The sequence below is a fragment of the Pelodiscus sinensis genome, chromosome 29 (assembly GCF_052426305.1).
Source record: "Pelodiscus sinensis isolate ZL-2025 chromosome 29, ASM5242630v1, whole genome shotgun sequence".
In the NCBI taxonomy this organism is placed as follows: Eukaryota; Metazoa; Chordata; order Testudines; family Trionychidae; genus Pelodiscus; species Pelodiscus sinensis.
The window spans coordinates 806,830-822,973 of NC_143080.1; the positions used below are offsets into that span (position 1 = coordinate 806,830).

At 58.7% G+C, this 16,144-nt stretch overlaps 1 protein-coding gene across 1 annotated transcript; it reads right to left on the reverse strand.

Annotated features, from left to right (window-relative positions):
* Positions 1–2,656: 2,656 nt before the first annotated feature.
* DLX4 (distal-less homeobox 4) lies at positions 2,657–13,948 on the reverse strand. The gene is made up of 3 exons (XM_075911305.2): positions 13,404–13,948; positions 7,629–7,822; positions 2,657–4,002 (listed from the first exon to the last, which is right to left on the reverse strand). The coding sequence occupies exons 1-3, from the start codon at positions 13,723–13,725 to the stop codon at positions 3,751–3,753; spliced, it is 768 nt and encodes a 255-aa protein (XP_075767420.2). The 5' UTR covers positions 13,726–13,948; the 3' UTR covers positions 2,657–3,750.
* Positions 13,949–16,144: the final 2,196 nt, after the last annotated feature.

Genomic DNA, 16,144 nt, shown 5'->3' on the forward strand with positions numbered 1-16,144 from the left:
GGAGACGCTGGGACAGCCCTTTACTTCAAACTCAGAGCAGTGTGAAAGGTGCCAGATTTCAAAATACGCGGTGCAACTTGCCCAGCTCCAATTCTGTAGCTTAGGTTGAGGCCAGTCCAAGAGGGATGCTCGTAAGTAGAAGTCAGAGGGTGCATCTACACTGCGCCTTAACTCGAAATAAGAGAGGCGATGTGAGCTAAGCCTATTTCATCACCGCACCAAGTGTTGAAACAAAGCGCTATTCCAAAACGTCCCTTACTCCTGGGAGAAGGAGGCTTAGGGGATGTGAGAACAGTGAGCCGGAATATCGATCTTGCTGTGAAGACGTGGGGTAGCTATTTCGGGATACTCTGGTATCCCAAAATAGCATTGCAGTATAGAGGCACCCAGAATGGGGGATGGGGAGGGACAGGCAATTTTTGCAGGGCGCAGACTCAATGGAACAGATCCACGAGGCTGTGTCTACACGGTAATATTATTTTATCTACAGAGACACAGTTATTTCAACATACTGTCAAGCTGGAGGACTTCTGACTCTTGACTCCTGTAACCCTCTTCGTATGAGTAAGGGAAGTCGGAGGAAGAGCGCTCAATTTCAAAATAAACGCTGAGTAGACAGCACCAAAACTAGAAAAGCTATTTCGAAATGAGCTACGCATGGCTGATTTCCAGCTAAGCCCTGCTGTGTAGACCCAGTCACAAAGGAAGGAACATCTGCGTGTGCGCAGGGCCAGGTCCCTCTCCGGCTCCTGCTAGGAGCGATTAGTGGTGATCCCGGCAGCGCAGCCTGGATAAAAGGCAACCCTCCCCGTTTTGAGCGGAGGTGTGCGCCGGGAGGCCCGAATCCGGCTTCGCCTCTGGTCCCCACCTGTTTAAATGATCCAGCGAGGTGCAAACCCCTGAGAACACCGCACCACCGGTGTATGGTGTCCAACGTTCCCCTTTCATCTCACAAGTTCTCCCAACACCGGGAAAGGCGGGTAGGCGGTAGCGCCTGTCCGTCCGTCTGTCTGTCTGTCTGTCTGTCTGCCTGCCTGCCTGTCTGCCTGCCGCGCCCCACAGCCAGTGAGGTTCTGGGTTCTTTTAAAACCAGGAAATTCTGCCCCAGCGTGTGAAAGGAACGAATTGTTCGGTGCGTCCTCAGGCTCCCTCTCACCTCCCCCCCCCCCCCCCTGCGCCTTGGGAATAGCTCGTGTGTCCTTGTGGGTGCGTCTTTGTCTTTGCGGGCTAATGTCCAACCGAATGTGAGGACCGGGGGCTCCTGTTCTTGCGACCCAGCTCGGTAATTGCCGAGGCATGAAAGAGAAACCTGAACCGAGCCGGGAGGAGAAAGGTTCTTTTTATTCCTGGAGGGTATAACGGGGGGGGGGGGGGCTAATGGCCAGGGCGAGAATGAATGGGCGCTAATTCCACACCCGCGATGGTTTGGAGGGTTTACACCGACCCCTGAACTGCAAAGGGAGCAGAGACCTAGGTCAGCGCCACCCCACCCGCCAGACATCTGGCAAATTGAAGCCCCTCCTCCAATGTGAGCCCTGCTCGGAGACCCCTCCAGCTGGAAGCGGGGTCGCACCGTCAGTTTCCGCCCCACCCCAAGGGAAGTGCCCCCCCCAGCAGGAAGGTGCGAAAACCAGCCCGGGGTAGCGCAGTCGGGATCGGGGGAGGGGCTTTCAACGCGGCTCCAGAGGCGCTTGTGTCGGGCCGCGACCTGGGATACAAACCAACGTTTTAGAAATCCACCTGCCCCCTTCCCTGGGCATCCCCGCCCCGCCTTGCACTGAGGGGTCGATCCTGCGCCCGCTCGGGGTCCGCTGCTGCGCCGAGCGCCGCCCGCGATAAATCCGGAGCCACTCCAGTGGGGTTACTCCGGATTTACCCCTCCTTTTAACTCGGAGCAGACCCTGGATCCGCCCGAGCACGCGGCGGGATCCGGCTCCTAGAGCCGGCTGGGTGGCCCTGTAAGAATCGACGCGAGGCGCGTTTGCCACGACTCGCTGGCGGACAGGCCCGCTCTTCCAGGGGGCAGCCCGTCTGCAAACCAGCCCTTAAAGACTCCAGTCGTGGAAGCCCGGAGCTCCGACGCCCCGCGCCTCACTTTAGGCCGGGGCAGCCTTTCCCCTCCCGGAGGCAAGTCCGCGCCAGGGGCAGGGCCCTGCTCCCGTGGGCCCCTTCCGAAGCCAGCAGGAGGCGAGGGACCCGGAGCGGGAGCGGGGGTTTTAAACGGCTCTGTGTGGGCGGCAGGGATCCGGTTTTCTTAAGAACGGATTAAATGTTAAAAAAAAAAAATCCCTGCCGCTCCCGACGGAAATTCGCTGCTCACCGGGGCTTGTCCGCGGGCAAGGGTTTTCTTGGCCGTGCGGGCCTCCGATGCAGCCGCAGAGCTAAATAACAAACCACACTCCCCTAAGCTCGAAGCGCGCCGCATTGGTCGCCGCTGAAATTCGAACCTGGGCCCAGGCGCGTTGGGCCGGCCCCGAGAGACACAAGGGCGCAGTCCACGAGGGGGGGTCGCTAGTGGGGTAAGCAGCCTCGGAGACCTCGGTCCAGTCCTGCAAATGCGGATGCGCTTTACTATCGCGCTTAATTTTCGCCGCCGGGAGTAAAGTTAAGCACCCGCGCAAAGGTTTCCAGGAACAAAAACTGCACCGCAGCACGGTTTCGACTCACGGATCTCTTTGTCCTGGGCCACTAGGACAACACAGAGGTTTGCCAATGTCTTTTGTACACAGTTGTTGTTAAGAAAACAATTCTCCTCCCCCGACCCCAGTGACAAGAGGGAAACATCCCTTGCCGGAGGTCACATCCAAGTTTTCCCTCCTTAGATCAGCGTCCGCAAATCGCGTTGGAAATGTCTGTTTTGGGCAGGAAAGGCCTTTCCTCGGCAGTTGCGCAGCCTATTTATAAAGCGAAACAACGTCCTAACCAAATGTTGTTTATAAATAAGTGGTTGCAAACGGGGGGGGGGGGGACCAGATGGCTTCGCGGGGGGGGGGGGGGGTTTCGAGAGCGGCGGGCGGGAGTTAAACAGAATCAGACATCCCTGCGGAACGAACCCGCCAGCGTCGGGTGGCTAAAACCGGGCGCGCTGGAGTTCGCTTCCTGCCTTGCAACCAGACAGAAATAATGCTTTGTGAAGGGCCGGGGGAGGGGACATTCCTAAGACGCTTTTGAATCAGTCTGTAAACAGCATCCCGGCCTTGGAGCACCGGGCACCTACGCGCGGCAGGGCACCCAGGGGAGCAGAGGGCTGCGGTAGGCGGGGGGCCAACAGCTACTTATAGACACACGGGTCGTTTTCCAGCTAGACATTTGTCGGTGTGTACGAAAATGACTTACAGGAAAAAGGGGGGAGGGTAAAGTTGCTAAAGTCCGGGGGGGGGGGCTCTTCAGATGATGCAAACTCTTCTAGTTCCTTGGACTTGTCACTACTCAGCGCCCACGGAGACTCACCTCCCCGCCTTTACCCCTGCAGAGGAGGGGAACGCCAGCCTTTCTTCCTCCCTGGCCGGGATAACATCAGTGCCTTTGCCCTCCTCTGCTCTGGGCGAGCGTCTGCCTCAGTTCCTCACAGGAGTTCCTTTCTCGGCCTTCCACCTTGTCCGCTGAGGACCCGGAGACTTTTCCCGTGCGACCGGCGGAACTCCCGGAGGCATGATGCTTTCATACATTCCCCAAGGAGCTGAGGGCTTGCGTGTCTTTTTCTGCGGGGATGGGTGGGTGAGTGAGGAGAAATTAAGGCAGAGCCCGCTGTCACATCGGATGCGGCCTTGGCATGGCGTCTTGATGGTGTGGTTGATACCAAGGTCCAAAACTGTTGATGTAGCTGTTGGGAGGGAGCGGGGCTACTTTGCCCGCCATGGACACGTCCCAGAGCGGGGGCAGGCTGGGTGAGCAGGGGGACAAGGAGGAGGAGCTGTGGAGGGGTTCCCCTTCCTGAACGCTGGGGCCCTGCTTCATGATCTTCTTGTACTTGGAGCGTTTGTTCTGGAACCAGATCTTGACCTGCAACAAGGAGAGGAAAGAGTCACCGATCCACAGAGGGCATGTGTCGCGGGGGGGGGGGGCTGTAGGGTATGGCGGGGGAGGGACGTTGCACAAGAGGGGGCTGGGGTAGGAGGAGTCCCGGCCCGAATCGCTCCCGCTTGTCACCCCCCAAACACGGCAGCGAATAATGAGACATTGCAGGGAAAACCCGGGAGCGGGGGGGAGGGGGTAGCCCCGACGGGACGGATCGGGCCCCGTGCAAAGCGCTACCTGCCCCGTGTCTCACTGGGGCTCCAAAAGCGAGCCGCGGAGAGCGGCCCTGGCTCCCGCCTTCAACAGGCGCAGGATGGGGTGGGGGGTAATTGCAAGATTCCTCCACCCCCGGGTTTCTGCGCTGGCGGGGGGAGGGTCGCCCCCCTGGCAGAGCCGCGGAGGGTAGACAAGGCCGGGGGGGCCTCCCTTCTCGCTACGGGGAGGGGGGTTGCGTAACGCCTCAGCTGACTGCCTCTCCTCCCGGGGCGCTGCGCTGCAGGTTCGCACTCGCCTCGGCTGCTAGCAGGATTATTAACCCCCCGTGGGCTGTAGCTGCGGAGCGATCCCTCGCGCCCGCCTGTCTGGCTCTAGCTCTTCAAAGCGATTCCCCAGCTGGCTCTGCCCCCGCGAGGCGCTGCCGCTCGCTCCCCTGCATTCCGATCCCGCCGTGGCTCGACGCCCGTTTACACCGGCTTGGAGTCTAGCCCCGACATGGGGGCAAAACAAATTCCCGTATTTAATCATCCCGCTGCTTCCCCCGAGCCCGCGTTTGCACGTTTCTCCGGAGCTTCGTCCCCACTGTCTTGCGATTCCGTTCTCAGTTTGCACCCCTGTGAATCCGGAGTGACTCCCGCCGCAGAGGAGTGACTCCGAATTCACACGGCCAAGAGCCGCTCCAATTTCTCGTTAGCCCTCGCTGTTGGTGCTGGGTTTTCTGGGTTTGTTGACGGGGGCCGGGAATACTTGGGGCTTCCCTAGCGCGGCGTCCCCAATTGATCCCGGATTGAAATCGAAACGAATCCAGGCGAGCTCAGTTTCCCGGGGGACCGAGCAGCATCTGCCCTCCCCCCTCTTCCGCCCACCCTGCCGAAGAGTTTGTCAATTCCCAGCAGGCAAACTTCCCCTCGGCTCGGCTCCCTGCGCAGGGAAAGGGAATGCGGGGAAGACAGAGAGAGGGCGAATGGGAACCACATGCGGCAGAAAAGGGGGGGGTCTGGAATGAGGGACCAATCATCACCCACGTGAGAGAGGGGGCAGACCCCAACTCAGCCCAGGGAACTGTGGGGGTGGGGCTGAGCTCCATCCATCCGAATTGAGCTTTGCGTCCGAGCTGGATCGGATCGAATCTGCTTTGCCCCCTGCCCTAGTGTGTCCGTGTGAATGTGCCCTAGGGCTGGGAAAGCGAGGCAGCTGCGCCCCCCTGGTGGCAGGGGTGACTCACCCTGGACCCAGATCACTGCGGCGTGTGCACGGGTCGGGTTCGAACTGTTCTACTTCCGAGCAGTAGCTGCAGAACCAAGAATACACGCAGCTTCCCTTGGGCCAGATTGGGCTGGAAATCCGGAATAAGGGGCGATGCCGAGCCCTGCATTGGGCATGTCTACACTAGGGAGCGATTTCAAAATGACTCCCCTTATTTCGAAATCAAGGGTTTGTTATTTCAAAAGAATGCCCCGAAATAGCGCAGCAGAGTAGACAAAGGGGAGCTGAGTTGGTCCAGTCATTGCAGGAACAGCTGTGGGTGATGGAAGTTTCTGTTTCTGTAGCTACTAGAGAGTCCGAGAGACGGAAAGGCTGGATTCTGTTCTAAACACGTAGGAATCGGAAATAACATTCATTTACAGAGATGGCGCAGAGGCAGGGTGTGGCCCAATGAAAGTCAAGGGAACAGAGTGCACTGTCCAGGGAGATGGAGCCGCATTCTGCTTTACACTGGGTTAAATCTGGATTAGCTCTGAATTTGTATGTCTGTAACTGACAGCGGAATGTGGCTTAATGAGAGCAAACGCAGCTCCGTGTACTATTGTTATGCGCTAGGGAGACAGGGCCGGGTCCTGTTTCCAGTCACACGTCTGCAAATTTGGAGTCAGTCCGGATTCACTCCAGCATGGAGCAAAACTTGGCCCTGTGTCTAATGCCCAGCAGCTGACTCTTGGCCCCGGCTAGGGTTGCCAGGTGTCCGGTTTTCACCCGGACAGTCCAGTATTTTCCGGCTCCACGGGTAAAAAAACCAGAAAATACCAGACATGTGCAATGTCCCCTATTTCCTGTTTCTCTGGGCCGGAAGCCGGGTGGGGACAATTTTCCTCTGGTGGGGGTGGGGGAGTGAGGAGTGCAGCAGATTCACAGCGAAGGGAGGCAGGAGGGGATACTTGCTAGGGAGGTGCTGTGCTGTGCTGGGAGCAGAGCCTGCGCGGCTCTAGCCGGTGTGACCAGTCCCCTACAAGCTGTGAGCTGAGGCAGCCTGGCCGGCAGCAGGAGCAGCCACTTTAAAAGTAAGATGAACTTATCTGGCCATCCCATTCCTCCGGTGCCTGGCGGCTAAGGGGGATGCCTGGCTGGGGGCAGAGGGAGTGCACTGGGATGGGGGGGCACTAGGGAGACTGGGTGTGAGGCAGGGGTGAGTGCATTGGGATGGGGGCACTGGGGGGACTGGGTGTGAGGCAGGGGTGAGTGCATTGGGATGGGGGCACTGGGGAGACTGGGTGTGAGGCAGGGGTGAGTGCATTGGGATGGGGTGCACTGGGGGGACTGGGTGTGAGGCAGGGGTGAGTGCATTGGGATGGGGGACACTGGGGGGGACTGGGTGTGAGGCAGGGGTGAGTGCATTGGGATGGGGTGCACTGGGGGGACTGGGTGTGAGGCAGGGGTGAGTGCACTGGGATGGGGGGCACTGGGGGGACTGGGTGTGAGGCAGGGGTGAGTGCATTGGGATGGGGTGCACTGGGGGGACTGGGTGTGAGGCAGGGGTGAGTGCACTGGGATGGGGGGCACTGGGGGGGACTGGGTGTGAGGCAGGGGTGAGTGCATTGGGATGGGGGGCACTGGGGGGACTGGGTGTGAGGCAGGGGTGAGTGCATTGGGATGGGGGGCACTGGGGGGACTGGGTGTGAGGCAGGGGTGAGTGCATTGGGATGGGGTGCACTGGGGGGACTGGGTGTGAGGCAGGGGTGAGTGCATTGGGATGAGGGGCACTGGGGGGACTGGGTGTGAGGCAGGGGTGAGTGCATTGGGATGGGGGACACTGGGGGGACTGGGTGTGAGGCAGGGGTGAGTGCATTGGGATGGGGGGCACTGGGGGGACTGGGTGTGAGGCAGGGGTGAGTGCACTGGGATGGGGGCACTGGGGGGACTGGGTGTGAGGCAGGGGTGAGTGCATTGGGATGGGGGACGCTGCGGGAGGCCTGGCTCAGAGGGAGGGGTGGGTGCATTTTCGGTTAGTGTGTGGTCCCAAACTGGAGGGAGTGGTGCACCTTTTGCTTAATAACTTTGGTCTCCCCCCTTTTTTTCCTCAACAGAATTTTTCCCAGCATCTTTTTTTTGGGGGGGGGGGGGTGGAGGTGTTCGGTATTTTTTGTTAAACCATCTGGCAACCCTAGCCCAGGCTGTACCTGTGTCTGGGTCAGCCCCAGCTGCGCCGCCAGTTCCGCTCTTTCCGGGAGGGCCAGGTACTGGGTTTGCTGGAAGCGCTGGTTGAGTGCCTGGAGCTGCAGACTGGAGTAGATGGTGCGGGGCTTGCGCATTTTCTTCCCTTTGCCGTTGATGCGGATCTCACCATTCTCGATTACGGTGACTTTCTCCTGCTCTGGGATCAAAGGGCTCGGTTAGGCGTCTGCAGCCGGAGTCTGGAGACTGGCGGCCCCAGCACTAGGGGGCGGTCTGGAGCGGCCAGGTGAGCAGGGAGACATGGAATAGGGGGTACCCAGCGATCCAGCCTCCCCCCATCCACAGGGCAGCACCCCGGAGCTGGCAGCTTGGCTGTGTAGAAGCAGAGGTTCGTTCACACGCTCCGCCTGGACAGAGGCTCTTTGCCCAGGGATCGGGTCCCCTGGAAGCGCTGCCAAGTGACTTTCAGGCACGGAAAGCGGCTCCTCTCTCTGGCATGGGGCGGGGAGGGGGTGTTGGGAGTTGCTGGCTTGTTTTTCCTTCTCAGCCTGGCCGTGGGCTGGGAGGGGGGTGGGGAGCGTAACGACACAGCGTTCAATTCTCACAGCCCTTTGGATTTTTCAATAAAATGGATCGACAGGGCAGGAAAACAGAGAAAGCAACAGCTAGGACCCTGGACCTCCCCCGACAGCTGTAAGAGCCCTGCTAGCCCTGGGTCTCCAGATAACAAGCAGAGGGCCACACTTCCAAGCCCTTTATTTTGAAAGGATAACTCCTGCCTTCCACAGGGAATAGCGCTTATTTCGACAGGGGGCAGTGTGGCGCTCGACTGCCCCTGTTTCGAAACAGCTGCTTCCCACGGTCATTTGTAGTAACTCTCCCCCTGCTTTCTGGGGGGAGCACATCCACATAGGCTACGCCTGCGGCGCTATTTTGAATAGCGTCTTTTGAGTGCACCCATTACTGCTAAATAGAGTTTGAAATAACAGGCCGCTATCCCAGCTCTTCCTGTGACCTTTGTCCCATGAGGGTTAAGGGGCGTTTCGGAACAGCAGTGTATTTCAAAATGAGATCAAAATAAGGTACGCAATTTGTGTAGTGCAAATGGCCTGGCTTATTTCTATGTAAGGGTGCAGGGTAGAGGCACCCATGGAAGGCAGCTCTACACAGCAACATATTCCAAAAAACCTAGTCGTCTACACAGCAGGCAGTTATTTTGAAATAATGTCAAAATACTATCCCCTTGGAGGACTTCTTATTCTGACTCCTGCAACCCTCCTTGTAGGCGGAGTCTGAGGAAGAGAGCTCTTCCTTTGACTTCCTGCTGTGGAGACAGCGCCAAAAGCCGAATTAAGCTATTTGGACTTCAGCTACACCATCGGGCTGGTCTTCACTGCAGTGTTCTAGCGCAAGACGTCTGTAGTGCTGGTTTTTTGGCGCAAAGGCTTCTTAAGCAAGACCACGTCCACATATCAAAGCACCCAGCTTTTGCGAGGCTCTTTTGCACAAGAGAGTGTCCACACTGCTGGACACTATTGCACAAGAAAGCTCTCGTGGCCATTCACACCTGTGCTTTTTCCTTCTGGACAGTCCACACTGGCCTTCTTGTGCAGTAGCTGTAGCGCTAAAAGCAATGATGCCTCAGAAAAGGAAGTTTACCTCGGGTGGAAAAACCCCTGTTCTGCCCTTTAACTGCCCATTTCATAGTGCTGGAGCTCATTTGAGGGGTGACCCTCCTCAGGTTTTTGTGCAAAAACACTGTAGTGTAGCGGTAACCCTGAGGTGTCTGAAGTTGTGCATCTTAATTCCACGTCTGCCCTCCCGTGTAGCTGTTCGCTGGAGGGCTTCCCTGTAGTGTTGACTAGCGATTTCGAAATAGTTTATTTCAGGGGTTATTACATCGAAATATTTCCTAGTGTAGACATGTGTGATCCAATACATGGCCCACTGGAGCAAACATCCCTGGGAAACAGAAGGTCGCGTGTTCCTGCCCGGATCGCCCCCCCCGCCAGACCCCGTTACTTAGCAGAGTCAATGCGCGTTGTTTCCGCACAAAGGACACGCGCCCCGATTGGGACGTGGCGACTTTTCATTTTCAGGGGGTCACTTCCTCTCCCCCTCCCCCTTCGGGCGGGGGGGGGGATATTTCAAGCGGCGCTGCGCTTCCTCCGTTGGGTTTGAGGCCGCGGAACTGGTGCCGAGCCTGCAAAATCTTGTCAGGCCGCGCGTGACTGTAAAGCCCGGGCCGGCCCGAGCCAAACTCCCTGGGGATTCGGTCCCGTCTCCCGCCGGTCGCTGCCCCCTTTCGGGACCCGGTTCCGTCTCTCCACAGGCGGGGCGCTTTACAGCCGGGTGGTTTTGGCGCCTCGCCTGCACAAGTCGCTTCGCTCTTTTCCCTGCGCTGCGCGCTGGACTAGGGCCTGCGCAACGTAGCGCCAGGCTCGCAGCGGCGCCCCTCACCGTGTTCACAGTCTGGAGGTGACATCAAAGCCGGACAGAACTTCGCTAGAAGGAAACGGGCTACAGCCACCCACCTCCCCAGCAGCTTCGAACCGCTGCCGCCTCGTTCCTTGGCCTGGCAATTCCCCCCATCGACGAGATCTCTGTGAGCTCGGCAATTGCAAACGTAGCGTGCGAGGGCGCGTGGAGGCAGAAGTGGGACGTATAATTTAAAAACCCCTTAAGGAATCATTTAATTGCAAACCCCAAACCCTGCCGTAAGACCTCCTAGAAAATCTCGGCGCTAAGGAGCGAAGTCCTGTTAGGCCGCCCCACAATTGCTCCCCCTTTATCCAGCGCCTTTGTTACCGTTCTCTTGACTTAATTTTGAAACCGTTTTGTCGCGGGCTGGCTTGGAGAGCTCGGTTCACCAGCCTGGTTCGTTCGGTAATCAGGGAATAAGTGGATTGCAGGGTAGAAATCAAACGTGAGCCTGACTTGAAAATCGGGCCTTTGGGAAAGGGCCGGATTCTGGTCTAAATGACATTGGTCTAGACGCCGGAGAATTCACCTGGATTCCTTGCAGGCTGCAAAGGGTGGATCCGGATTCGCGCTACAACGATTTAGATCCGAAAACGTTCAGCCAGTCGATGTGTGTTCTGTCTCTCGTTGGACCAATGAATCGGAATTTAAAATCCGGACTCGTTTCCCCGCCATGTAAACTAACCTTTTCAAACTGGATTCAGTGTTTTAAGAGGAGTCAGTTTAATAAATCAGTTAAACTAGGAGTTCGGGAAATTAACGGGGGATACTGCCAGGGCTCGCCCCCCCCCCCATGCCTAGGACCCGTTCTGAGTATCTCCTGGATATTCCGGGAAGCCGGCAGCCCCCGTCAGAGGGACTCAAATGGGAAACCACGCGCCGCAGAAGCCGAGGAGACAGAATTTGCAGAGCGCGGAGTCTGGGCTTTGCGGTGTCAGGCGCGTGAGAAATAACAACAGATGGGGAAGTCGCGCTTCCTTTGTCCTCCGCATGCGGCCTGACCCCGCCAGCAACCCCCGGTCACAGCTCCACGGCGGCGGAGGGGAGCTTTCGGGGTGCAAAGTTCGCGTCCATTCGGCTCCCAGAAATGCCCGGGCGATCGAGTCATCTAATTTGCTGTTCTCCTCCATTGCAAAGCGATGCCAAGTCTGTAATTGGTTTAGATTAGTTTAATGTTCATCCACCTCGGGAGAACTACCGCTACTACTGATTGATAATTAAGCCGGTCAATAATTACCCCCTCGGGTTTCCATTCCGCAGACACTCGCTGCGGCGTGGGGGCTGGCGATACGGGTGAGGGGAGAGGAGGTGTCTCTAAGCAAAAGATTCAGTCTCGCGCATTGGCCCAAATGTTGCCCTCAGTCCAGTGGGTGCGAATCCGGAGTAACGCCGCTGATTTCAGCCGAGGGGAGCAGCATGGGCCCGCCGAGAGCCCCAAGTTGCGCGCAGTTCGGACCCTACCCTGCTGCGGACAACTTCGCCGAAGACAATTTTGCAGCGGGCAGCCGGGATCGGGACCGGTCCCCTTAGAGCTGCGACCCGCGCCCTTTGGAAAGGCGCGAGAGAGCTCGTTCCTGGGGGCCGGGGGTCCTGCTTTCCTAACCCCTCCAATGACTCACTTTGCTCCGGAACTTCTTACAGCGATCGGGAAACTCGGGAAAGCGACTCGCCAGCCGAATAATCCGCGCAGAGTCGCTCCGGAATCTTCGGGTTTCCTTCCACAAGTCAGGCTCCAAAAAGCCACTTTCCCCCTCACATGGGCCGCTCCTTGCAGCGTCGGTCGCTCCGTTCTAGCCTCTGGCCCCGAATTAAATACTTGGGCATTTTCCCTCCTGTGACGAGCTCCTCAAACCACCCCGCGAGCGCTCCTCCAACTTCCCCGCTTCGGGCTGAGAAGCGCCGCGACCCCAGAAAGATTTCTTGATGGCACTTTTCCTAATGTGCTTGCTGCGCCATTAGCGCGTTTTGGCTCTTGCCCCGGAATCCGGACAGGTGCCAATGAAAGGCCATTGGCGTGAAATAACAGAGCCAGGAGCTGGAAGTTGCTGGTTGTACATGCCCGCCCCGAACAGCCGGCGAGCGGTGCTTTACAACGAAACATCGCCACGTCTCTGTTATGGCTGAGGTAGGCCTCGCCCTTGCGTCCAGGCGATGAAAGACCTTAGCCGGGTGGCGTGCAGTCTAATTGTTACCCAACAAACAAGAGCGTTCGTCTTGCTGTGTGTCAGCCCTCAGTTCTGGGCCTTTGTAGATCGGGCGGACAGACACAGCAGGGGAAGTGGCGGGTTCCTCTGGGTGTGTGCAAAATTCTGCCGTGAAGTCCTGGCTCCATTAAAACCAATGACTCTCATTTACACCAACAGGGCCAGGCTTTTAGCCCTGGGAGGCACAGAAAAACTGCCCTGACTTTTCCTCCCTGCTAAACGGGCTGGCTCGGATTGCTCAGAGGTCGTTTCCAGCGCCGACGGAGAGTAAAACGCAGAAACAAATAAGAGATGTTTTCCGTTAAAACTTGCATGTGTTTCCAATCTCGCAGCTAGGAGAAGGCTTCGGATATTTTATCCAGCGCGTATTTCTGTTAAAAAAATGTTAGCATGTCCCAAAGTAAACAGCACAACGCAGAACCCTTCTGAAGCCAGAATCTCAGGAGAGATGCCCATTCCAGTCCCGGTTTCTTTGCGGCAGAGAACCCGTTTTTCACGGCATTCGGGCGGGGGACAAGCCCCAGACGTTGCCCTAAAAGCTCTTGTTTGCGTTGCAAATGTACCAAGGGAAAACAATGATGATGTTTTTCATAAAGGAAGAAACCAAATAAGACAGTTTCCTATTAGGGATTCCCATGGGGCTTGTAATTCTTTTTTTTTTTGGGGGGGGGGGAACATCTGGGTTTGGTCAAAATGACTGTTGTGTTCCCCTTTAGAAGGTCCCTTAACTAGAGGGGGCCCTTTAATTTCAAATAGCAGCAGGCAGCTAGAGCAGGTTTGCCGTAAAGGGCGCCGTTAAAGAGACAGCGAAGTTCTAGCGGCACAAGCCAAGCGGCAGGGGAGGCGTCTCTCAGGGTCAGGCAGGGACCCCTTCGGCTCAGACCTCGCGGCTCTGGGACTGGCTGCTCCGGTGCTGGCCGGGGGATTTGCCAGATCTCGGTTTGTTTGACTGGGGGGAGGGGGCTTTTCCTGTGCAGGGCCGGTTTCCGGAGAGACCGGTCTCACGGGGATGGACAGCGGGGCTAGGGGGCACCCAGCGGCAGTCAGGACCCCCAAAGACCGGGCTGGAACAGGGAGAAAGGGGCGCTCCCTTACCTGTCTCCTCTAGCCTGGCCTCGTGCCCCGGGGCGCTGTGCTCCTGGTAGGGCAGGTACTGGCTGCAGTGCAGATGGTGAGGCAGGGGCGGGCCGCCCGCCGAGCTGGGGTACGGGTAAGCCACGGACCGTCCGTAGGGGGCAAAGGGGCCCCCCTCGTGGCTGGGGGCGTGCAAGCCGGGCAGGGGGTAGCGGCGGGGCGCCAGGCTGGGGGAGGGTGGCGGCTGGGGCGAGGGCGGGCGGCTGTGCCCGAACTCCAGGAAGGCGGATTTGGAGGGGTCCGGCCCCAGCAGGCTCTCGGCCAGGGCGCTCATCGTCATCATGGCCCGGGCGTTCGACCCGACCGGGACAGGGCTAGCAGCCCGCGGGCTGGCGGCCGCTGCGAGCCATCGCTGGGCCCGGGCAGAGCCCCGCTGGTGCCCGGCCGCTGCTGCGGTGCGTTGCCCCTCGCCTGCCCCGGCCCGGGCTGCAGGCAGTCCGTCCGCGCAGACCACCCGCCGCCCCCTCCCCGCAGCCACATCCAGGCGGGACGAGTCCTCCTGCAGCCAGCTGGCCCCGGGGTTCCCTCCGCGCCCCGCCCCTCGCCTCCCCATTGGCCCGGGCGGCCAGTGACGTTACGGAACCCTAAGGGCAGCCCCCCATCCCGGGAATTAACAATCCCGGACTGTGTGTGTATGGGGGGGGGGGGGGGGATCAGAGCAACAGGTTTGGAGCCATGGGGGGGGGGGGGCGTTTGGCATCGATGTTTGTGAACAGGCGCAAAACCAACCCCCGGGGGGCAGAGAGAAGGAGCCAGATGACTGACCCCCCCCGGGGAGAGCGCGGGTTTGAGGGGGGTCAACGCACCCAGGGGCGCCCTTCTGAGCCCAGGCCGGTTCCCACGCGGGTCGCGTCCCCACGGACTTTCCTGGATGGACTCCGGGGGCTGGGGAGGGGGCGGCGGCGCCTTTGTGCCAAGGCGGTTCGTGGGGATTAAACGAGACCCGCTTTGGAAAGGGTCGGACTTTGCCGGGTCTTGAGCTTCCATTGCAATCTGGGGGAGCCCCATGCCCGGCAGCAACCCAGCCCGAGCGGGGCGCACGGAGGGAACCCCGGGGCCAGCTTCTCCTTCCAGCCGGGGCCTGGGTCCCAACCCAGCGCTCGGGTCCAGGCCTGCTCCAGCCACGCGCCATAGACAAAGTGACCTGAGCTGACAAGGGGAGGCTTGAGGGGGGGTTCCTAGGAGAGTTGGGCGCCCCGCTGGTTCCTAGGAGAGTTGGGCGCCCCGCTGATCAAGGCACCCCGCTGTTCACGTGAATTTTACTCACGCCAGGCTGCTCAGATTCTCCTTGAGCCTCAGTTATTGAGGGACAATCTAGATTTGCGGTCCACAGGCTACTCTGAGCATGTCCCCTTTGATGCGTGATGTACCTGAGTAGCCATGCTACGTCTACACTGTACATCTATTTTGGAATAAACTACTCGGAATAGTTCTTCTGAAATAGCTTATTTCAAAATAGCAGGTCTGCACTGCCGGGAAGTTTCAAAATTAGTCCAGAGCATGTTTGTCTAAGGTAGATTTGCTGTTTCCTTTCCGAGCCCCAGGAGGCACTGGGGAGGAAGAAGTCATAATGGCCGTGGCAAAATTGGAGCGTCTACACAGCCCCTATTCTGAAATAACTATTTCGGAATAGGTGTTATTGTTCTAGAATGAGGTTTACAGAAGTCAGAATAAACCTCCCCTTATTTTGAAATAATAAGGTCATTATAATATTTCAGAATAAGGCTGTTGCTGTGTAGACTGTGTAGATGCTCACAGTTACTCCAAAATAACTTTGCTGTGTAGACGCACCCTAAGCTCTGTGGTTACATTTCCTGACCTAACTTGGGGATAGGCAGATTCTGCGCTAGGGGTGATTTTCAGACCCAGCTTTGCACTCGAGTGACAGCGCCCTGTGGATCCAGACAGGCCTCCCTTCGCCTGTGTGTTGGGTGAGGAGGACTCTAGCCTTAACACACCAGTTACAGCTGTTCTGAACCGCCGCACTGAGGAGCCCGGATCAACGCGCAGGACGCGTGGTGCTCGGCGCTGCACAAACCGAGCGGACAGTCACGCCGGGTCCCGCATCGCTGCACAAAGACAAGGGGTGAACAGCGCCGGGGGGGGGGGGGGGCAATGAAAAGCGGCGCCGCTGGTGAGAGGTCTGAGAGCGCCCGCCCTGAAAATCAGGTTTCGTTCCCTCTAACGCTCCCTCTCCTGCAGAGACGCTGCCCGGCCGCCGCTGCCACCCAGGTGTGTTGCGCGAATCCGAGCGGCTTGGCGCGTCCAGGCTGCTTCTTACGAGAGCTGCCCCCGCCCCCTTGCGTTTCTGGGAGAAGTTCCCCCCCACCCACACACCTATTGTGACGCAGGCAGGGGGCGGGGACAATGGGGGGGGGGGGAGAGAGCCACGGAACCAAAATGCAAATCCCGGATACGAGAACCACGGCCGGGGGGGGGGGGGGGGGGGGGGAGCAACCCCGCCCCCAATTCCAGCCCTGGCCCCGGCCCCGGCTGTAGCGGATACAGGCTCCGGGAAAGAGAGTTGGTCTGTTGCGGCACCTGGGACACGTGGATTTGGGCTGGGCTGGGCAGCGACCCCCCCCAGCTTCGGGGAGCTCCCGCGGCAGGTTTCCGAGTAGATGAAAATACAGAGCCCAGAGCCTTTTCGCCGGCATGGGGTCGGGTCCGCGGGGGGGGTCCTATCTGGGCGGGGGGGTCGG